The sequence below is a fragment of the Procambarus clarkii genome, chromosome 84 (assembly GCF_040958095.1).
Source record: "Procambarus clarkii isolate CNS0578487 chromosome 84, FALCON_Pclarkii_2.0, whole genome shotgun sequence".
In the NCBI taxonomy this organism is placed as follows: Eukaryota; Metazoa; Arthropoda; class Malacostraca; order Decapoda; family Cambaridae; genus Procambarus; species Procambarus clarkii.
This window is the reverse complement of record NC_091233.1, coordinates 21,636,688-21,660,882: the sequence shown is the minus strand read 5'-3', so window position 1 is coordinate 21,660,882 and position 24,195 is coordinate 21,636,688. Positions and strand designations below refer to the sequence as shown.

The 24,195-nt window shown below is 39.3% G+C and overlaps 1 protein-coding gene across 5 annotated transcripts; it reads left to right on the top strand.

The window, feature by feature from the left end:
* The first annotated feature begins 428 nt into the window (after positions 1 to 428).
* On the top strand, positions 429 to 23,253 carry Argl (Argininosuccinate lyase). Of its 5 annotated transcripts, none has more exons than XM_045769599.2 (11): positions 429 to 547; positions 1,872 to 2,024; positions 4,129 to 4,299; positions 8,476 to 8,607; positions 12,317 to 12,417; positions 15,771 to 15,964; positions 17,429 to 17,628; positions 18,727 to 18,870; positions 19,948 to 20,028; positions 21,229 to 21,335; positions 21,632 to 23,253. In XM_045769599.2, exons 2-11 carry the CDS (start codon positions 1,893 to 1,895, stop codon positions 21,798 to 21,800), a joined length of 1,431 nt encoding a protein of 476 aa, XP_045625555.2. In that variant the 5' UTR covers positions 429 to 547; positions 1,872 to 1,892; the 3' UTR covers positions 21,801 to 23,253. The 5 variants fall into 5 exon arrangements, with proteins under 5 accessions (XP_045625555.2, XP_045625554.2, XP_069172711.1 ...); XM_045769598.2 differs by having other exon boundaries at positions 470 to 591; XM_069316610.1 differs by having other exon boundaries at positions 478 to 529.
* Positions 23,254 to 24,195: the final 942 nt, after the last annotated feature.

The window sequence follows — 24,195 nt, the reverse complement described above, 5'->3', positions numbered from 1 at the left end:
CCACTCCCACATAGCAACAACCGCTACCTAGCCGCCCCCACATAGCAACAACTGCTACCCGGCCGCCCCCACATAGTAACAACCGCTACCCGGCCGGGCCCACATAGCAACAACCGCTACCCAGCCGCCCCCACATAGCAATAACCGCTACCCAGCCGCCCCCACATAGTAACAACCGCTACCCAGCCGCCCCCACATAGCAACAACCGCTACCCAGCCGCCCACACATAGCAACAACCGCTACCCAGCCGCCCACACATAGCAACAACCGCTACCCAGCCGCGCCCACATAGCAACAACCGCTACCTAGCCGCCCCCACATAGCGAGAACCGCTACCCAGCCGCCCCCACGTAGCAACAACCGCTACCCAGCCGCCCACACATAGCAACAACCGCTACCTAGCCGCCCCCACATAGCAAGAACCGCTACCCAGTCGCCCCTACATAGCAACAAGCGCTACAGAGCGCCTGCACATGTAGCGGTTAGCGCTACACAACTTGGCGCTGGTTCCCCCCTTCACTAGATAAGGTGACCGCCAAACCTTCAGTACGTGACTCCACACACGGGAATATTTCCTTTTGGAAAAAAAGGTCTTTGCCCACACTGTCATTGCTTGTGGCTGTTACTGTGTTGGTGCTGGGTGTGATTAGAGTATATACAGTGGATTTATTAGACAATAGGAGTATATACAGTGGATTTATTAGACAATAGGAGTATATACAGTGGATTTATTAGACAATAGGAGTATATACAGTAGATTTACTAGACAATATTAGTTTGATAACCGTTTATTTTTGGGGAAAAGGAAGCCGGTGCCTAGGCCTACTCGAGGTCTCCTTCCACGGAATGCAAGCCACAACAGTTGCCTTGCACCCGAGTGCCGGTGTTACTAAGTGAAGAGAGGCATCAGGTGGAAGGAAATATAGCCAACCGTTTCTATTTTGGCCGGGAATCGAACCCGGGATCCTCCTGACCTGTGAGCCAAAGCATTAGACCATTGTGCTACAAAACTTGCATAGTTATATGAATTAACTAAAGGGATATTGGTGATTACTCCAGAAAATTTGGGGAGCTTTATTTTAATTCCCCATTTTGGATAATTTGTTAAAATATAAATATTAATACTGTGAATAAACCAAGTTTAATGCTAGATTTGGCTGGTAGTCTTGATGTGTAGGTGGGACTAAGTGATTGATTGATTGACAGGATTACCTAGCCAATCCAACCAAACCAGAGTCTAATACAGCCTAAGCTAAGCAAAATAAATAAATATTTATGAAGTATATGTAGGTAAATAATATACAACAAATCTGTATAAATTCGTATAAAGAGAGTACTACAATGAGTTATAATTAAGTTTTCAGCCATAATTAACTTTGTTCCGTACATATTATATCTGAAATAACACAAATCAAAGTAATCGGGAGAAAATTACAAATCCTCAAAATAATTAACTACAATAAGAACAAATGAATATAATCTAATCAACAAATTCAAGAAAATTCAGTAAGACATTTAGATATTTTAGAAATATCATATTATCCTAACCTAACTATATACAGTATATGGTTTTGAGAGTTGGAAAACAAAGTTTGGTAAAGTGCAATAAATGGGCAATCATTACATATATATTATATAATATATATATATATATATATATAGTATATAAATACTACCACTATATATAATAATAATATATAATACCACTATATATACTATATTACTGCTATACCACTATACCACTAATATATAATATATATTATAATATACTTGTCATCTTGAATTTTGTATGAATATGCTGCTGTGCTTATGTCTCTTATATCTTCCAATAAACATTATTCATTTGCCCTTTTTTTTTTCTTTGTTGCAGACTTGAATAAAAGCCTTAGAGATGGCAAGTGAAGGAGGTTCGGAGGCTGTGAAGCTGTGGGGGGGCAGGTTTGACTCCTCGACCGATCCCGTGATGGAACAGTTTAATGCCTCCATGTCGTACGACAAGGCTATGTGGAAGCAGGATATACAAGTAATATTCTAAGTTTGCTTTAGTTTCTATTCATTTCTTCCACATTGTGCTCCTTTTACTATTTATTACGAATACGTAATTAATGTTTTTTTGACAATTGTTTTTACGAAATGGGAGTGTCCAATTAAGTACTGTACGTATGTCTTTACCAGAAATATTACAAAGTATGTGTCTTCAAAAATATTGCAACTTTATATACAATACTTGACAAATATATCTAAAATGCAAATTTTCTGCAGTTCTGCCTAGTGAATTACCCGCTTGCCAGTAGCACTGCAAAGCTGTAACTCACTAGTCGACTGCGGTGGCAACTTGCAGAGCCATGAAATGCAAATCAGTTTAATAAATATAATTAACAAAAATCATAATTATAATAATAATAAATTTGTGCATTATTTAACCCCCTAACTCTGCAGGTTATTTTGATGCATTGTCTTGTCATGTGCAAAAAAAATATATACAAATCATGAACAAATAAATGTTTCTTTTGACATTGTTAATTAGATTTTTGTGCTTCCTGTATACTATGTAAAAATTCTCTACTTTTTGTGGTTTAGCTGTAGTGGTCCGGAGACGTTGGGATTTTTCGGTAGAAATGAGGCAAGGTGCCATATGGGAATAACTTGGTCTATTTATTCGCATTGTTTCTCACTTTATTGGACATATAATTGCACATAGCACAAATTTTTCTAGCAAATACGTAAATGGATATCCTGACTGGCAGTTGTTAAAAGTTCAGTGCATGGCTTCCCTGTGCATTCAGTCTGTGAATGATGCACCAAACATGGTTAGATCCTGAAGGGAGACTAAGGAACTTGGGATTTTTTCAAATACTGTATATTGCAAACAATGTACAGAGGTCTCTAGTGTCAAATGATGTCATGATGTCCTCATAAAGTGGGTAGGTATTTTTTAGTAAGAATGTGGCACTTTAAAGTGAGCAGAGAGAAGGGAGGCAAGGATGGATATGTAGGTGTATAACTTGCACTCCTCGCCTCTGCTCTTACTATTTTGATTAAGCTGTTAAGCTACTCTAATCTCCAGACGATTAGAGCAGTTGGGCAAATTGTTCTCAAGCGATTGGAACACTGTAAGGCTAAGTTAATTAAACTGAACTGCAGAATTTAAGTAATTACTCTGTATTATTTTAACATTTGAGGATTAAAAGATAGGTTCTTGGATCTTGACATAGGCCTATTTTCACTTTCACTCCTATGAGGGGGAACATTTATCAGGTGTTGCAAACGCAAGTGTGGTTTTATTTTCTGTAATGACTATTACTGTATCAGCTGGGCCATGATGGATGTGTAGGGCTTGGATCCACTCTCGGAAACAGTCTTGCTTCTCACTATCGTTAAGGAAGCCTGGACCTTGGCCTACCTGCAGTAGTAGGAAAAAATTTAACAGCAATCCCGAGTATTTTCCGCTGTTATGCATTAAATTATTATAATTTTCCACCACATTTCTTAAAAAGTAAAATTATCATGTCTTGGGCAGTGATTGATTTTGTGTTTTCATCTTGATGTTTTCTACATGTAGTATACTGTTGCACTGTTCAGTAGACAAGATGGGTGCAGTTTTAACTCCTACATTTGTCTTTCTTGTTCCGTCTTGCTGTTTTTTATGTGATCTTTTGTCAGCCTCCTTCACTGCCTTTTGTTAGCCTTCTTAATTGCTTTCATCCCTTGTTTTGTATTTCTCCCCCCCCCCCCCCCCCTTTCATTTCACAATTTATTTTTCTTTCATTATAATTGCAATATTTTGTCTATCTTGTATGTACTGTACCTTGTTAAATGTATTGTTCGAACCTTCAGCATAGGTTTAGAATTTAAGTGTTAGGATTTTGTATTTTGTCATTAAATTCAAAACCACTTTTTTTTCAGTTTACAGTATTATTGAATTTCCATACACTTATTGTCTGCCTTGAGGAAGGTTACAGTACAGTAACCTGTTTTGTGGTACAGTAACTCCAAAATTGTATAAGTTAGAATAATGTTTTTCTTGCACAATAAAGCTTATTGTTTCTTTAAATAATTTAGGATCTATACTGTACATTTGCTTCGTGAAGAAGTGTGCCATTAAACTGATGAATTTTTTTTCCCAGGGCAGTATTGCATACGCCAAATCGCTTCAAAAAGCGAGCCTGTTGACTGAAGAAGAGTGTACTGCCATTATTGATGGTCTAAATGTTGTGAAAAGTGAATGGGCCAATCAGAGTTTTATTATTCAACCAGGAGATGAAGACATTCACACTGCCAATGAACGGAGGCTCAAGGTATTCAACATGCTTCGTAATCTATTTATTGCCATTCCAACTTCAAATAGAGAGGCATACACGAGTTAAAAGATGTGGAAAGGCTTGCTTGGAATAGCAGCAAATGATGCATGCTTTGAAAATTAATTTAATTTTAAACATGACACTGATTTCCAATTTCTGCAGTGAAATTTAATAAGGCACAATTGTAAACAATTTGCCTAGCACGATTTTACCAAAATTTTATTCCTAAAAGGGGACATGCTAAGAATATGTATGTGATTGGGGGGGGGAGGGGGTAATGATATCTTGGACTAAATTGTATGTACATCAAGTTCACTTCTAGACCCTCTCCAGGGACATGTTTATGTGTGATAAACAGCTGAAATAATTCATTGAGGGAAAATGGAAACAGCCTTTCTGGGTTGTACCTCTGTAGCTTTCCTCACTTTCATCACGAGCACATGCAGAAAACTGAACATGCCAGGTGTCTGATGACAATATTGGCACACCGAGAAAAAGTACATTTTCAAGCAATCTTGTTCCCACAAATGAAGGGCTTATGAGGATCATAGATCAGGAGTATATTGTAAGGATATGATTTGATCTCCAGAGGCTCTGGGTTCTTATGCTGGCAGTGGACACAGAAGAAAAAAAGGAAATGGTCAAGGCAGTGTTTTTTTTCAGTGTGAGCCCTAGGATATGTATATTAGGTAGGCTAAGCTTGACAACCCTTTGTATCATTTGGGAGAGTCAGAAAAAGCACATTTTCAAGCAATCTTGTTCCCACAAATGAAGGGCTTATGAGGATCATAGATCAGGAGTATATTGTAAGGATATGATTTGATCTCCAGAGGCTCTGGGTTCTTATGCTGGCAGTGGACACAGAAGAAAAAAAGGAAATGGTCAAGGCAGTGTTTTTTTTTTTCAGTGTGAGCCCTAGGATATGTATATTAGGTAGGCTAAGCTTGACAACCCTTTGTATCATTTGGGAGAGTCTGGCTTTTATGCATACCATTGACTGAGGATTAAAAATTGGTGCCACTGATGCTGACCTCTCATGGCCCCTTGAATAATGTTGCAACATTACCACTAAACAAAGTTAGCAATATACACTTTGGTCTCATGAACCATACCTCGATCAGAAGAGTTCTCTGCTAAAAAAGGTGAAGATTCAGTCTTCATTAAAAAGGAAAGGGAAGTTTGGATCCCAACAAACTGAACTTCAGGACTGAAAATCAAATACTTTCTTCTGAAAAGGGACATTAAGCTCACTAACCCTAGGCCATAAAAAATGTAGCAGTCAGGGTCCACCCTCGGTCCACCCCCAGAAGGGAAGGGAACACATGAACTGGAGACAAAACTTTGGTCAAGATAAGATACACCTGCAAAGAGTCGGAGCATCAGTGGGTACTCGGTCGGAGGGTGCTGGTCTGCCGAGTGGACAGCACGCTGGACTTGTGATCCTGTGGTCCTGGGTTCAATCCCAGGCGCCGGCGAGAAACAATGGGCAGTTTCTTTCACCCTATGCCCCTGTTACCTAGCAGTAAAATAGGTACCTGGGTGTTAGTCAGCTGTCACGGGCTGCTTCCTTGGGGTGGAGGCCTGGTCGAAGACCGGGTCGCGGGAGCACTAAAAAGCCCCGAAATCATCTCGAGATAACCTCAAGATAACCCAATACACATTTAGGTGGTAGAGGATGAAGAGTGATTTGGCTTGAATTAGGTTGGAGGGATACATCATATTCCTCTACCTGTAGGAACACACCCCACCCCACGATCCTTGGGAACTAGACCACAACATAGGTTAAATGGCTATTACAGCTTCACACAGCCTCAGACAGCTTCACACCATATATCTCTCCAACAGGAATCTGACACAGCAAGAAATTGAGCCTAATTACACTAGTGAGGAAAGAGCTCAGGGTAATGAATGTGTGTAACTAGAGCAACACTTGCAAATGCCAGCCTCTGGAATGGGTCTAGCCCAAGGGCAGAATCTACCCATTGGGAGGAAACAAAGCAGCCCAGTAGAAATGAGTTCTATGAAAATTTGGTTCACAAATGTGGATGGCATTATTCATGACTATTGGGCTATTCATGACTGATTTATCTGTTTGGGGGCATTCTTTTGGTTGTGCTCGGGTTCACTGGGGCTTGCATGCTTGTTTGCATGGTGCACCATGGTTGCCATTAGTAGCCTTATAGTTTTAGCTGTGTTTAGTGACTGTTCTTGCAATGAGCAGCCCCAAAACCTGGGGTTTTTGCTTGGCTGGTTACTGTCAGGCCTTTGTAATTCTTCCTGGGGGTCTACAGCATAGCTAGTTTTATTTCGACCCAGGAGTCTGCACTCGCTACTTGTGAGTTTGTAGTGCGCTTGTCCAACCCATCCTAATAACATCTCGCATTTTGACAAACTTACCAAAGGCCAAAAACTTTTATACAAGATAATGGAAGCGGCTTGTGAAATTGACAGTCCTGTTTTCTGTTCGTGGGTCCTCTGGTAAGCTAGGATAGGACACTTTAGTACAACAGTTTCTTGATGTTGGGAATGCTCACAAGAACGGGTTGGTTTATCAATCCTCCTACTTCTCGGCAGTCATTCTCAGCCTCCGCCTTGCTGTCTGTTAGGTCTGTGATGCCTACGACCTAGAGTCTTGCACATTATGCGTGCTTTGTCTCCATTGTGTCTCGGCCTCCTTCCTCTCTGGGGCTTGCCAGGCAGCTGCCGGTTTACGGGTGTGATTTTCCATTTCAAGGTTGCACTGTGGTGGTCATTTAGATGTTTCTTGCTTCCCTGTTCCACGACTTGCATTTCTTGGGTCGTCTGCAGTGTCATTAGGTCTTGCTAACCTGCAGTCTGCCCTCAGGCCTACGATGTTCTCAGATATGCGGGTTTGGCCGCAGTCTTCTACATGTCCTAGGGCTTAAGGGCTTTGTCATTCTAACAGGATTCTGACGGCCCAGTATTTAGTCATTGTTCCTGGTACCAGTCAGTCGTGTGTTACTTTGGACCACGTCTCCTGGCCTGCATTATCTTTGTTCAAGTGTCTGCTACCACTCCTTCCTGGTTAGTCCCATATTTGCTCTGTGGTTAGTTATTCAGAGCCACTGGGAAAGGATTCCCTCCAGAAAGAGGTTTTTCATTACATTCAATGCTGGGTTTCTGATTAAGTAATGGAAGTGATATGATGCAACCTGCCGGTTGCATCATATCGCTATATTACATTGTAATATTACTATATTACATTGTATATTACATTACACTATATTACATTGTAATGAATTTTATAGCCCAACTCTACTAATATTCATGCTCATCCAGTTAATAATATTTAGAAATGAGTAACAGCTTAATCAAACTGTATTTGCTTGATCCTGATGGCTATCCATTTTGTTTAATGTTGTCAATCTCTTATGTTTTGCCTTAATCACTCATATGTAGTTATTCACAGTTAGAATACTGTAAGTTAATTAGTAAAACAACTACAGTACAACATTACTGAATTAATATTAACTTTGTACAGCTGCATGATTCAAGATTCATATAGGCCATAAACAATTTGAAGCAGTAATTCCTATTTTGAGACAGCTGAAAGATTACATGTACAAGATAGTCTTCGAATTGATAGGGAATGATCAATTAAAGTGAAAAAATCATTTTAAGGGCATGTGAATGATAGTGATATCAGTGCTTAGGTATGTTTCAAGGTGTGTTAAGATCTAGCATATTTGCAAGTGACTTTGTAATGTACTGTACTGCAGTTACTGTATTGGGTAGTAGGTACAGTATACAGACTCTGGATGGAAAATAATTGTTAGAATGATTCGTTAGGCTGTGTTTTTGGTGGAGCTACTTATTTATTTTATTTATTTATATTTATATATATATATTTTATTATTATTAATAATATAAATATATTACTGTATTACAAGAAGGTACATTGGGTTCATGAGAGTACATAGCAGGGTGTGTTTACATTCTTGTAAAGCCACTAGTATGCACACCATTTCGGGCAGACTTGATCTATTAAGTTACAAGCAATCTTCACTGTACAGTGTATGTATGACCTTATAATAGATAATGCACTCAAGTTGTCATTTTATCTTTTGACCACTTATATAAGACTTATTAATGATTTATTGCTAAAGATAGTTGTATATTATGGGTGTATTAAGCTATCCTGTTTACTCCCAGGAACTTGTTGGCGATGTTGGTGGTAAAGTGCACACTGGCAGGAGCCGCAATGACCAAGTGGCTGTGGACATGAGGTTGTGGCTTCGGGAACATATTACACTCCTTGTGCCTCATTTGACTAAACTACTTAAGGTAACGGGGATTTTTTTTTTCTGGAATGTGTTTACTATATCACATGGTGTGAAATGTTGCCTTAGAGGATTGTATGGAACATAAGTGAACACGATGTAATTGTGTATGGGTGCACTATGTTGGCAAGAGGAAGTCTATGGTTTAAGGTCATCCTTGCCAAGACTGCATCAATGGTAACCCACCTAACTACTGTACTTGCCTTAACCTTAGGGAACTGGTCGGCCGAGCGGACAGCACACTGGACTTGTGATCCTGTGGTCCCGGGTTCGATCCCGGGCGCCGGCGAGAAACAATGGGCAGAGTTTCTTTCACCCTATGCCCCTGTTACCTAGCAGTAAAATAGGTACCTGGGTGTTAGTCAGCTGTCATGGGTTGCTTCCTGGGGGTGGAGGCCTGGTCGAGGACCGGGCCGCGGGGACACTAAAGCCCCGAAATCATCTCAAGATAACTCAAGATAACCTAACTAATTGGGAAGAGTGCTAATCAGCCACCTGCACTATTCCAATTCAAGAGGAGAAATAAAATTTCAATTATTTGTATGTAACATTCCAATTTGAGAGGATGTACAGTACTCTTTAGTACATCAGAATTGTAGGTTATACATTCTTTTATTATTTTATTTAGCAGTGCCACAGTTTTTGCTTTTAATAACTTTTAAATGGCTCAGCTAATTTAGTTCTAGATTGTTGTGCTCTTGACAAAAATAGTTTACAAAAGTAATAAGAAAAAATGCATATGGCGGTTAGAGCACAGGAAGGGGAAGGGAACTATCTGGAGAAAGTACTAAGTCATTATGACTATATAGCACTTGGAAGGGGTCAGGATAAGGATTTGGGATGGGACGGGTGGAAGGAATGGTGCCCAGGAGGTAATCAGGGTTATCACATTAACCCTTGCATTTTGTAAGGGTTACATGAAACATTACCTGTATATGAACAGAAAAATAATATTCAAAGTAAGGTTTTTATCTTGTTAAAGTATATTGTTAAAGTATATTGTTAAAGTATATTGTTAAACATATGCCCTAAGCATGGGAAAAATGTCCCAAAAAACATAAGTTACTTTTCAAGATTGCAGATGTTTAATGGAGGCCTCAAATACTAATTGAGAAAGCAGTATACTTGTGAAATTTTCAAATGTTGCAAAGTAGCCCGAATCTTTTCCTAAGTTGTGCACACCATGTCGAACATCTTGACACTTTTTTTTTTAACATTCTGACCCAGTGACCATTTTGTGACTGTAAATGTACCTGGCATGTCAAAGTAAATTCTTTATTTATCTATGACTCAATTATGTATTCAGCTTCCACTGATGTCTCCACTTGTCCTACCTCCTGTCACTTTAAATGATGTCGTTGTCCACATTGTCTATTCACCTTGGTATCTTGTACATAGTGATTATATACCCTGTTCCTTCTCCCCTCTAAAGTTGAGGTTGAGTTCTGTTAATTTGTTTTCATAGCAGTACTAACCTAGTTGTAAACTTTTGTACTGTATTACAGTACAAGACACGTTATTGTCTAGTCATTTGTACTTTGTCAGATTTCATTTGTGCTTCTTAAGATGCAGATTTCAGGCTGGTGCTGCATGCCCCAGTAATGGTCTCGTATAGCCATTTATTATCTAGGTGTAGTTAATGATGAGAGCTATACTCGTGGTGTCCCGTCTTCCCAGTACTCTTTGTCGTATAACGACTGTGTGTGTATGGACTTGAAGCCTCTTTTTTTTTTTTTTTTGTATTCTTAAATGCTGTTCATATATTTGCCAACTACCAATATGCCATTGATACTATACTATTCACATGAGCTTCTGGAGTTAGTATTGGGATTGTTTCTTGTAGTTATCTTTTCCATATATGTACTTGCCTACATGTCTCCTGTCTCTCCTCAGGAGACAGGAGATCTTCATTACCATGCACTTATTTGGATTGAAATTCCAGAAGCCATTTATCTGCCAACTTCTGAAGCTTGTCAAGGTCTTCTTGCACCAGCCTTCAGTCCTTGCTCTCCTCGTTAACTTTACATCATCTGCAAACATTGGCATGTACAAGCTTGCTGTCTTTGGTAAGTAATTTACAGAAATTAGAAAGATACAGTGGCCCCTCCGTTTACAAATTTAATCCGTTCCCAGAGACGGTTCGTAAACTGAAGCAAATTTTCCCATAAGAAGTAATGTAAATTGAATTAATTCGTTCCACACTCCCAAAAATGTTAACTTCAAAGTAAATTTTATACCTAATTCACCCAAATCTTTAGTACTAAAGTATGTACAAGTTATTGCTTACCTTTTATTGATGATACGTGTTGACATAAGGAAGATGGTGAGAAGTGGGGGGGAGAGGAGGAGGAGAGGTGTTACTGTTTGGAAGGGAAGTCCCCTTCCATTATAACATCAGGCAGTGATGACTTCTCTGGGGTACTCTCTCTCTCCTACGTTTTGCAGGAGTACCATTAGGCCCTGCTTGCGGCTCAATGCTTGCTTGTCTTGCTAAGAATCTGTCTAAAGACACTTGTTTTTCCCTACATTTTAACATGTGTCTGTAGTAAATGATGTAGTAAATAAGTAAAGTGTCTGTAGTGTTTTCAACAAAACTTTGCAGTTCTTACCATACTTCACACATTTTCTTAATGAGGAAGGGACATCCTCTACTACTTCTACTCACAACTATTTTCTGAGGTTGAACCTTGCCACTGCCTTTCTTGGGACCCATGGCGAGATATATAATAATTACTTTTATGTTCAAATACCCAAAAATCGGAAAAACACAAATTCTTTACAAAGAATTCAGGCGTAATTATCACTAGGCGGTAGGCATTGGTAAACTGAGGCGTGGTTGCCGTGCTACCACATGCTAGGTCGGCCATATGCAGTCAACAAACTACGTTGCCTGATGCAAAGTTCGTAACCCGATTCGGATTTTATGAAGAAATTGAGCCCGTAACCCGAAAAATCCGTAAAGAGGGGCATTCGTAAGCCGAGGTGTCACTGTAAATGATTCTAGGACCTGGAGATCCCCACCATTTGACTTCTCTCCAACTTAACTTATTCTCTTTGACTTTTAACCTGGTTTCCGGTCTGTCAGATACTCTCATCCTTAGTTCGGTGTCTATTTAGGAGCTATCAAAAGGTTTCTGACAGTTGAGGAAGATGCAGTCTACCCATCCTTCATACTCCTGTATTATGTTAGTGAGTCATAGAATTCAATAAGGTTTCTCAAGCATCATTTTTTCCTCCCCCCTCCCCATCTCGTGCTGTTTTCCTTCCATTACAAAATTTACATTCTGAATTTCTACAATTCTTTTCCTGATTATTATTTTTTTCAGTATTTTGCATTGGATATTCTTACCCTTTATTGAATATTTTAACTACATTTGCCTTTTCTTTTTTTAGATTTTTGGAAGCTGTTCTTTCCAGTGTTATGCTTAAAGCTTTAGTTAATGAGTACATCCCGTTCCTCCAGGTGTCTCTCTTGCCTGTTCTACAATAACTTCAACTGGCTGGTGTTGCTTCTGGCTGTCTATTGTACCAAAAAAAAAGACTAAAAACATAATTATGGTACCTTACCTAACCTCAAGGTAAGGTAAGGTACCATAATTATGTTTTTAGTCTTTTTTTTAACTTCTTTAACTTGGTAATTATTTACCCAAGTCTTGAATCATTTACCTCATTATTACCGATTCTTAAGAAATAACGGCTATCTCTGATGTCAGGTTTTTGTTGATCGTGCTGATGCTGAGAAGCACATCTTGATGCCTGGCTACACGCACCTGCAGCGGGCACAGCCCATCCGCTGGTCCCACTGGCTACTGAGGTGAGTTCTACTGCCTGTATTTATATAATATGTATATTTTATAAGTATTCTTATTTAAGAACATGGTAGTGGTTAATTAGTAGATACAGAAATTGTGTATAAAGTCACTAATATGCACTTATCCATAAATATTACATAGTATAAATGGGAAGTGCATAGAGTAGTTACTCTTATGACCATTATTATGTGGCAAAGGTATGTTTTGGAAACAACCCAACACACACACACACAAATGAAATTAAACAACTGTGACAACATATCAGTCTACCGTGGACAGACCAAACGTCATCACTTTTATTTTATTTGATGTGTGGGGTTGAGTTGTTTAACTGCATTATTGCAATTCATTATCTGCAAATGTTTGGAAAGGATCACTCGGAAACATACTTCTTGTTCAAATCAATAGGGTTGCATTTCTGAAAATCTCATAAGGAACAAGTCTAAATTTGAATGAAAATTTGTCAAGTTCTAGACCTCCAAAATTTTTTTTGTCTGGAATGGCCTTCATAAGCTTAAGCACTGGTATTGCCACGCCTTAGGTAATCACACCAGGTCTCTGAGACCCACCCTATCCCTTCATAGAAGCCAGGACAAGAAAATGGTTCTTATTGGCCAGGAGAGCCCAGGGTTTAGACCCAAAAAGCTAAACAAAATTCACAAAAAAACTAGTGATACCGTAGACAAACTACTTGAATCATGATGCCCCAAACCACCACAAGATGGCACCCCACGTCACCCAGGGTTTACTGCCTGCCTCATTTTTTTTATACTGTATTTTAGGTATATATCTAAAATATATTTTATTTATATTATTATTTTGGGTAGGTATTTTAAAATGTACCTAGAAAAGATCAAGGCAGATGGTTGGGAGGAGACCATTGACAAGCCGCTGGGTTCCTGTCCTCGTCAAGGCCACTAGGGTTAGTGGCCCTCTGGTAAATCGGGTAAATTTACATGTTGCCTGTCAAGGTTGCATTGCTCCCGAGTCCTACCTGCTGCTCCACAATTTTCAGTTAAGTGGTGCTGGCTGTCTCTGGACCAGCTGGGCCATGATGGGCTGTTGCTCTGTTTCAGTTACATTTCATGATTGTGTTTATACCACCCACATTGGGTGTGGTGTCGGGGCTGTGCCTTCCTCAGTGATCGATTTAACTTTCCCTTGCTCCACCAGAGATACCTGAGCTCTTGGGTTAATTATCTGGTTTCCATTGTTTTGTCTTGCTCTTAGTGTGACTTGTTGGGACTTGCTTTGGCTCTTGTTGTGAAAGAGAAATCGCAGGAATCATGAACTTTGAGTACTTTAATTTATCAAAGTTACTAAAGCATAGATTCTGTTTAGCATCCTAGTTTTTTATCCTGGCTGGCAGACAACCCCTTGTTTTGCCTTTGACAAAGTGGTGCTTTTTGGCCGATGACAGGAACTTGATTGAAAGGAAGCCGTCTCTTGGTTTTTTCAGGTCTTTCTTGGGGCACTTTGTGATAAGTGCTCTTTCTGCACCTGCCTTCCAGAATGTCAGGTCGTGGTAACTCCATGTTCAGTTTTCTAATTTGACTTCATTTTTAATAGAAGTGGACTGCAAGGCTCACATCTATTTCTGTCTATCACATGTAATACCATGTTCATGTACAGTGCAGGTGATCTCCGAGCAGTTGTAAGTTGATTTCGGCTCGTCCTCTACCCTGTCTGTTACTTCAGTTGTGGATTCCACTTCTATTCAGTTATCTCCACTCCTGCAGTACCCACTCTCCCTCACTCTCCCTCACTCTCCCCCACTAGTATATGGTGACAGAATTCAGTCTGACTCACTGTACCTGACAGCTGTTTTGAACACTTCAATTTGCTTCCCTACTTCCTTCCCACTTTTTTCTAGAGGAAAAGGTTGGATTGGTTGAGGGTGGTGGCCATGTCCTTTAAAATGCTTTGCCTGGTGTTTTGGTTACAACTGGCAGCTCTGATTAGATGCTGGTCAGATAAGTAATATCTGTCGATAATAGACAATATAAGTCGGTAATAGATGAGATAAATTCTCCTCTTTCCATTATTTTACTTTATTATTGTCAAAAATAAATGGTGAGGGAACTATGCCAAAAAGCAATGTGAATATGTAGTTTATATACAGTATATAAATGGGAGAATATTGGAATGGATAAAACATAGAAAACAAAGGGTCGTACTAAGTGGAAATGAATCTGACTGGGGGAAATGTGTTAAGTGGGGTGCCACGGGGGTCCATTTTGGGGCCAACCCTTTTTGTCGTATACATTAATGACATAGATGAGAATATGAGAATATTACAAACCATATCAAATTTGCAGATGACACAAAACTCTATGGTAAAGTGGGAAGTGAAAGTGATATTAAGACCTTGTAAAGAGATCTACATGAATTCCACAAATGGTCAGATGACTGGCAAATGCTTTTTAATGTCGATAAATGCAAGACCTTGCATGTGGGGGCATATCAATCCATGTCACAACTACCAAATTGATAGCACTACCTTACAACAGATAGCTGAAGAAAAGGCTCTTGGAACCAGAATCCATCATTCACTAAAGTTACACAACAAGTGAGAGCGGCAGTAAAAAAGTGAACCAAGCCCTGGGATTACTCAAGCGTACCTTTATCTTCAAGGAAAAGAAAGTAGTCGTTCAGTTGTATAAGTCTCTGGTGTGCCCCCACCTGGATTATTGCATCCAAGCATGGAGACCTCATCTTCAGAAAGACACAGCTGCTCTGGAAAAGGTGCAACACTGGGCAACAAAAATCATAGTAGAACTTAGTCATCTCTCGTATCAGGAACAGTTGAAGGCCACTGGGCTGACAACACTGCAGACCAGATATGACAGGGAAGATCTCATAGAAACCTTCAAAATACTAAACAATTTGGACGATGTCGATCCAGACAGTTTCTTCAAAAGGTCAGATGTAACACGAATAAGTTAAAGCTCGACAAGCCACAATGTAGGACATAAAACAGGAGAGGCTTTTTCACCTATAGGGTTGTAAACCCGTTCAACTGCCTTCCCACCAAAGCAATAAACGGCAAAACTCTGCTGAGTTTTAACATATAGCTAGAAACCATCATCAGGGCAAATGGGGGGTACCTTTGACAAGCTGCCAGCTTCCTGTCCTCGTTGAGGCCACTAGTATTAGTGGCCCTCGGGTAAATTCAAGCAAATATAATTTAAAAAGACCACATTGGAAAATGCTTGATCATCTTTGCATAGAAAAAGTGTAGCAAGTTGTAAATATACATACTGTACCTTAGTATAGAAGCAATTTTAAGCTTACAAAATATAATTGCTTTTTGGTGTAGATACAGGTAAATAATTTATAAAATTTCCCCACTCAGCCATGTATGGCCTCTAGTGACAGACTTACAACGCCTTCGTAGTCTGTATGCACGTGTCAACATCTGTCCTCTGGGTTCTGGAGCTTTAGCTGGAAATCCATTCAGCATTGACAGAGAGAGTCTGGCTAAAGAACTTGGGTTTGGAGAAGTCACAAAAAACAGCCTTCATGCAGTCAGTGATCGTGATTTTGTAGGTGAGTAAACATAGTGAACATTTATCTACATAATCAAGATAATCTAACCATATTTGAATTTCATAATTCTCCTTGTACAATACCAAATTATCCAACTATATGGCAAGCATTTTTGTGTTAGCAACTACGCAGTAGTTTCCCTGGTGTCACACATTTATGATGCTACCAAACCTCTGGACACGTGCAGGACTACAAAGTATCGGAATTGGAATCTAGTGTGACGATCCAACCTATCCTCCTAATAGCATGTCGCATTTTGACATAATTTACACAAGGGCAAAAATTGTCATGCTAGAGAATGGTTGCGACTCACGAAATTGACATGCTGTCCTGTTTTCTGTTTTAGATCCTCTGGTAGGTTAGGAGAGGGCAATTTAGTACGGCAGTTTCTTGACATTGGGAAGCTTTAGGAGGAATGACTGGACGATCACAGATTACCCAAAACTGAAAAAACTGTCAATGATTGTGTTTGTGCTACCAAGTTTGTGTATCCTTAGCCTATTAGTTATCAAAGTGTTTCTGGGTTGATTTCCTTGGTACCGATTCATATTTCCTCGGTTATTTTCTAGGAAGGGTTTGGTCGTTGTCCTTTCTGGGGCTCCTTTAGGTGCCCCAGTCTTCAGGTAGTACTTGGTTTTATGCCAGACTTGTTCATAGGTACTTATTAATTAGCTGTATATTTTAACTACGGTTGCAAAACCATGTTTTTTTCTTTGCACCATCCCTCCAGAGTTAAAATGCAGCCCAAAACTAAATGTTTAAATTCACATGTTATATTTTATATCTAGGAAGATAACATGCTCTTTAATGATTGTAGTACCAAAAAGAGGAAAGTATTTATATATATACAGTATAGCAGCAGCTTACATGACCACTGAGCATTGTGAAGCAGTTTGTGTTTTTTTTTATATTTTAATTGGCAGCCTTCATTATTTTCCCCATTACGTATGTTCGTATTCTATCTTCATCCTGTATTTATCTTGCAATCTATTAGTGGACTTTACTCTGAACCCCAAGTGCTACCTTTCCTGTATCTAACGCCTAATAACTCAAGATACCCTTTCATCTTCTACGTACCTCATCTCTTCATATTACAATTTAATAAAGATAAGAATTGTTATGGTTCCTATTTATTTTTTTCAAGGGGGCTGGGAGGAAGTTGAACAAAATGGTTTGAAAAGCAGCGTAAGGTCATAGGAACAAATTGACAACTAAAAAGTACATCATATTTTTATTTATTATTATGAAATAAGAATTAGAACTACAAATGAACTGTTGACCAAACCACACACTAGAAAGTGAAGGGACGACGATGTTTCGGTCCGTCCTGGACCATTCTCAAGTCGACTTGATGGTTTGGTCAACATATTTCAGCCACATTATTGTGACTCCTCGTCTGCATACAAATGAACTAATTAACAAGATTTAAATTTGTTATCTTAACATTACCACATTTATTTTCAGTGGAATACATGTTTTGGGGTAGTTTGGTATGCTCTCACCTGAGTCGCTTAGCAGAGGATCTCATCTTGTACTCCACGAGCGAGTTTGGCTTCGTGAAGCTTTCCGATGCATACGCTACCGGCAGTTCTCTCATGCCTCAGAAAAAGAATCCGGACAGCCTTGAACTGATAAGGGGAAAGGCCGGAACTATGGCAGGAAATGTAAGATGTGCTTGCTTTGTTATAGATTTGGTGTTGATACTATTCATTTGTAAGCAAGCATGTCTTGGTTCTGATTTCTTGAAATACATTATATTTAGTTATTCTTTTGAATGTGCATTAGTTTTTGTTCTCTCGCATTGCATAGTGGTTTTAAAGCTATTTAAATAGTACATTCTCGCAGACACAGAATGAAACTTGGGAACTAAGGTCGGAGGTAATAAAAGGTTTTTATTTGCATTGTGGGTTATCTGAACAGGATGAAATCGCGTGACTGATTAGTCTCTGATGACCGAGATCTGATAATTCCAGTTGCATGCCTTCCCTGTCTAGCCTGCTGCATGCCTTCCCTGTCTAGCCTGCTGCATGCCTTCCTACTTGCCAACCTACACCTGCCTGTTGTCCTGCTTGTATTCCTACCTGCCTGCCTGCTTTTAGTTAAGTTAATTTATAGCACTTGGCTTAGTACTGTACTGCAGTCAATAAAATATTTCCAGTTGGCTGTTTTCAGTACTCGCCACTGGAGAGGATTTGAGCAAGACATATTCTTATGTTAAGATGCGCAAATATTAATACACTATTGTACAGTGGAGTATGTTGACCAGACCACACACTAGGTGAAGGGATGACGACGTTTCAATCCGTCCTGGACCATTCTCAAGTCGATGGAATTGACTTGAGAATGGTCCAGGACAGACTGAAACGTCGTCGTCCGTTCGCCTTCTAGTGTGTGGTCTGGTCAACATACTTTAGCCACGTTATTGTGACTCATCGCCTGCACAGTGGAGTAGTATTTTATATTTGTATAATATTTAGAAAAAATAAATTTAATTAATTATTCATTTAATAAGAGCAAGAGATGACGATGAATAATGTATTTACTGTACAAATTCCTAGCTTGTCTTTCCTTTAACAGTGATTGTTCCTTTTTTGTTTTTCATATAAAGACATTCTTGTCATACTAATGTTACTATTGCATTAATAATACAATTTTCTTATTGTATTTGGTAGAATTTAGTCATTATGTGAAATTGTTTGCAACTAAGCGCACATGAGTGTCATGGTAGCAAATTACTTTTAATGCTTTGTTCCACATTCCAGTTGTGTGGTTTTTTGATGGTTCTGAAAGGCCTGCCGTCAACCTATAATAAGGATCTCCAAGAAGACAAGGTGAAGATGTTTGAAACTGCCTCAACACTGCTGGGAATTCTGCAAGTCGCAGCCGGAACAGTAGCAACGCTCAAAGTCAGTAATATTCTAGTAGGGAGGGGAATTTGTACACAACTTTTGTATATTGAACTTTAATTAGGAAATATTGTAACATGTATTTAGTACAAATACAGGAACTGCATTGTTGGAGTAAACTAAATGTTTAAAAAATTAAACTCTTAAGAATAATTCAAATATTGTCAGTTATAAAATTAGAACAATAGAAGTTCAACACTGATACAGTTGAAATATGGAGTAAGATATTTGCCAGGTAGGCTTTCCAGCAACACTGGTTAAAGTTAAATATATTTCAGGAAGTACTGACCATGTGGTGAAAGTTTCTTAAAGCATTTAGACAATATGCAAGCTTTATTATAATAAATGCCTGAACTGTATTATGTATTGTAAATGCCATGACATTTCTTGTACTCTGTTGCCACATTCATAACTGCATGGGTTGACCATCTCATTACAGTAGGTAATGGGGCAATGAGGAGGAGGATTTGTAAATATAGTTTTACTCTCAACATTATGCAGCAGAGAAGTAATGTGTGGAAGATTTGTACCAAAATTTGAATGATGCTTAAATTTTTGAGGAAGGCCCCTTTGGCTGCTTTCTAATCCATGGCCAGGGTCCTCTCAGAACACTGCTCACACACAATCTCATCGACTTGTGCTTCACTATGACAAAACACAAAGCTTACATCAATCTGTGTTCTACTGTGACAAAACACAAAGCTTACATCAACCTGTGCTCCACTGTGACAAAACACAAAGCTTACATCAACCTGTGTTCTACTGTGACAAAACACAAATCTTACATCAACCTGTGTTCTACTGTGACAAAACACAAAGCTTACATCAACCTGTGTTCTACTGTGACAAAACACAAAGCTTACATCAACCTGTGCTCCACTATGACAAAACACAAAGCTTTCATTGACCTGTGCTCCACTATGACAAAATGTAAATCTCTCATCAACTTCTGCTCCACTATGACAAAATGTAAATCTCTCATTAACCTGTTTTACTAATGATCCTTAAGCGTGCCAAGTTCTGCTGCTCTAACACGATATTAATTTCATACTGTGTTCATTAATTTGTTTTCTGCAGATACATGAGGATGTCTGTCGAAAGGCCTTGTCTGAGGAGATGTTATCAACGGATGTTGCCTATTACCTTGTCAAGAAAGGGGTGAGTTAAAGTATTAAATTTAATTTTACTAGTGAATTGTGGGTGTTCTAGGATGTGTAAGGTTTTGCAGTTACTAGTGCCAGTAATGTTAGACTATATAATTGTTTTATTTTCCCCAGTAGGTTAGTTAAAAAAAACTAGACAATTGTAAAGCCCTTCAAAATTACAAAATAAGGGCATGGAGCAATATGCGACAAATGAAATTAACCGTGGATAAATGCTGTATAAGCGTGGGAAAAAGTGAAACTAGGCCACATGATCTTGAGGTTATCTTGAGATGATTTCGGGGCTTTAGTGTCCCCGCGGCCCGGTCCTCGACCAGGCCTCCACCCCCAGGAAGCAGCCCGTGACAGCTAACACCCAGGTACCTATTTTACTGCTAGGTAACAGGGGCATAGGGTGAAAGAAACTCTGCCCATTGTTTCTCGCCAGCGCCTGGGATCGAACCCGGGACCACAGGATCACAAGTCCAGCGTGCTGTCTGCTCGGCTGACCGGCTCCCTTTGATGCCTACAAATTATGCAAAAAGACTAAAGCAGTGCTACTTGGTAGTGGTTTGCTTATTTGTTTGAGTTTTAAGGATGTCATAAGTTTTCATTTGAATTTGAAAATGTGTGCTCTGTGCAGATGGCCATTTTGATGTTTCCCCTTAATCTTCATTTTGCCAGCTAGAGTATTCTGATCAATTACCTATTGTAACACTGAGCTAAGTCTGAAGAATAACACACAATTTGTGTTATGAAAATATGCCTTCCGTTGGTGTGAAGTTCTATCCCACAATCCTGATGTGCACCTGTTCTCCACCTGTTCTGGTACGTGTTGTGTGCTTCCGTGACCCAAAGGGCAAGTGTATTAGGTCTTCTAAAGTGCAAGTCCTATGGCCTTTTTGGGTCTTAACAGACCATCTGCTCCAGTTTACCTTTTTTCTTGGAGCTGTGCAGAGATTGTGAACGTAATCAAATGTAGCTTGGTGAATGTGTTTTTGTGTCAGATGACTTGAACAACTATTGGCTGTATTAGCCAATTAATCAAAGGTAATGGTTATTGAGTTGTTTACATACCGTTACTCTTGGTCTAGTTTTGACGACAAATCTTTGCTTACCAACATTCCTTTAGATGTAACTTATTTATAAACTGGTCTATTACTTTATACAAGTTACATATAAAAGGTTAATGGATCTTGCTATTGTTGCATTCCAGATGGCATTCCGTAATGCACACGGCAAAGCTGGCGAAGTGGTGAAATTATCAGAGGAGCTTGGCTGCCACCTGTCAGACCTCACCCTAGATCAGCTCACCAAAATAAGGTTTGTAGTTTTCTGTTATATTAAAAAGAATAAATTTTGTGATATACATTTATTGGATCATTTCCTTTACGTAATTTGCCTTCTGTTGGCTTAATTCTTGAAAATGTAATTAAAGATTAATCAACTTGAATTAGATTGCGATTTTGTAGCCATTGTAAGTATGTATGATAGAAAAGGGGCAAATCAAAATAAATACTGTACTGTACAATTACCAAATATAAGGTTTTAAGTGCTGCAATGCACATTAAGTAACCTGGTATATATATTTGTATCTCTTTGCTTTTTCATATTTTCAGTCCCTTATTTGAAGATGATGTATCATCTGTGTGGAACTATGAGCACAGTGTTGAGCAATATAAAGCAACGGGTGGGACAGCTCTTGCCAGCGTTGATGCACAGATAGTTAAAGCCAGGCAATTCCTCGACACTTTCAGCCTAACACCAGCAGACAGTCAAGTCCTGTAGTTTCAACCGGAAAAGCACTCATGGTTTGCCAAATGGCAACTGGTTGGTTATAATGGAACTGCAAAACAAGCGGCAATTCAAGTTTATATTATGGAGTTAATCATTTTCAATTTAATGATGCTTATGTTTTATTGATTTTATTAAATGTGCTGTAATTAAATCTTGAGTACTGTATATTCCTAATATGAGTAGGTAGAGTATAAAAAATTTGGTGCATGCAGATAATAGTTCTTTTAGTGAGTGAAAGAGAATTGTGTAGGTGAACATTGTATCAGGATGTGAGAGGAGACTTAAATGTGAATGTGGACTAAAGAAAAATTGTGGCAAAAAAAATTGAGTGTATGGAATAAATGTGGAAAGTGAAGCGCTGGAAATTGTGTATCGGTTAAAATACCTAGGATGTGCGATTGATGGAAGCAGTATTTGTGAACTTGAGAGGAGGGTATGTTAGGTAAGGAAAGTGGCTCTTGCAATGAAAGCTCTAAGTTTAAAAAAAAAAAACCTGCTTGATGGGGTTCTGGGAGTTCTTCTACTCCCCAAGCCCAGCCTAAGGCCAGGCTTGACTTGTGAGAGCTTGGTCCAACAGGCTGTTGCTTGGAATGTCCCACAGGCCCACATATCCACCACAGTCCAGTTGGTCCGGCACTCCTTGTAGAAAACTATCTAGTTTTTTTTAATGTGGAAGTGGATGCAGCCAGGGTCTGCAAGAATTGGTGGTCGTGCCTTATATATGGTAGTGAGATTGTGGTGTAGTATGAACATGAAAAATAGTCGCAGTTGAAATGGATACAAGAAGCATGTGGTATTAAAAATAGATGAGAGTATGTAATGAAAATATAATGAGATCTGAAGTTTCAATGTCAATAAAGTGCCAGAATGAGATGGCATTCATCGATGGCTTGGGCATGTAGAATGAATGGATTATTGTAGACTGGTGAAGAACATATTTCGGTGAATTTGAGGAAGGAAGAGCAAGGCCAAGGAAAAGGTTTGATGAACATGTGTGAGGAAGCGGTGAGTAACAATGGAGTAGTGTATTTGGAATTATATAATTCATGAGCACTGTGCACCTAGTCGTTAGCAGCAGTCAATCACTCCATGTAGTGGTAGTGCTTATCTGTGCTGCCGTTTATTGTATTGTGAATGATACAGTAATGATTTTCTTTATCAATAACTACTTTTTTGCTTTATCACTGCTTTTACTGATGAATGATGCTTTCCCAGTCAATGAAAATGGGAAACAGTGTAAGGTTAATTCATACAGGCACTAATCATTTGTGATCTTTTAAGCGACAAATTGGCGTGAAGAGTCTTTTGAGTAATCTGCTAGTGAAAGCTTTTAGGTATTGCTAGGCCATTTATGGGACTGATGTTACAGTAGGAGAGTAGAGTGCCAGCTTTATATTACTGTACCACGCATTCTGAAATAAATTGTTAAACACCTTCATGTTTACTCTAGTCATTTATTTTTCCTCCCATCTGTTTTTCCTATTGATTATAAGATTTTACTCAAGACAAAAATCTTGCCACTTAAGCAGTTCAGTAGGGGCTTAAGATTATCATTTTACATAAAGTGTGTTTTATCAACCCCTTACTCAATTTTGCTGACTTTGTATCCTTAACACTTTTCTGGATTTTCGACTTGGAATTACGGGCGTTTTCCCTAACCGCTTGTCGGATCACGACGTAAATTTACGGTGCGGTTTAAAATATTTGTAAAAAATCCAGTTTAAATCCGATTTACTTGGGGTTTGTTTCAAACTCCGCGCCATGAAATTCCCGTTCTCTCGGGTAGGCCGCAAGTCACGTCGGCCTACTGGGTCACGTGACAGGCCTTGACCCAGCGATCCGTCACGTGATCGGATCTCTCTCCCCTCGGCCGCCAAACTCGCACGTTTTCAAGGATTATTACCCGTTTGTGTGTGTTTATAACCCACTAAATTCATCAATAATGGATCCAACACCAGGCCCAAGCGGTGTTTCGGCTACAGGAGCCTCAGAATCAAGTGGAAAAGACAGGGTTACTGCCATCTATAGGAGGTTTGCTGGTATGAGGCTCACTCCCACCAAGATTCCCAATGTCTTGGATGCCTTTGATCAAGCTGAAAATGAACGAAGTGATGCAGAAGGTGAGGATGTAGAAGAAGAATTTGAAATTGGGGGCCGTAGACCCCTTGGGGATGACTCAACAGAGGATGAGACTGAAAGCCAAACTGAGGAGGAGGGGGCGAGTTGCGGGCGACAAGCGAGTTGTCTCTATGATTACCAACCTACACAATGCAGACACAAAGAAAGTTCAGAAAAGAAAAAGAGTTCGCAGGGCAGATGGAACAGTAAGACTACAGCAGGTTGTGGTGAACAAACCACAGGCCATTGTTGACTACAATAAGTTCAT

Coding starts and splice junctions, on each gene's coding strand:
- Argl (XM_045769599.2), top strand. CDS start 1,893: ATGGCAAGTGAAGGAGGTTCGGAGGCTGTGAAGCTGTGGGGGGGCAGG. Junction 2,025..4,128: donor TGTGGAAGCAGGATATACAA/GTAATATTCTAA, acceptor TTTTTTTCCCAG/GGCAGTATTGCATACGCCAA. Junction 4,300..8,475: donor CCAATGAACGGAGGCTCAAG/GTATTCAACATG, acceptor GTTTACTCCCAG/GAACTTGTTGGCGATGTTGG.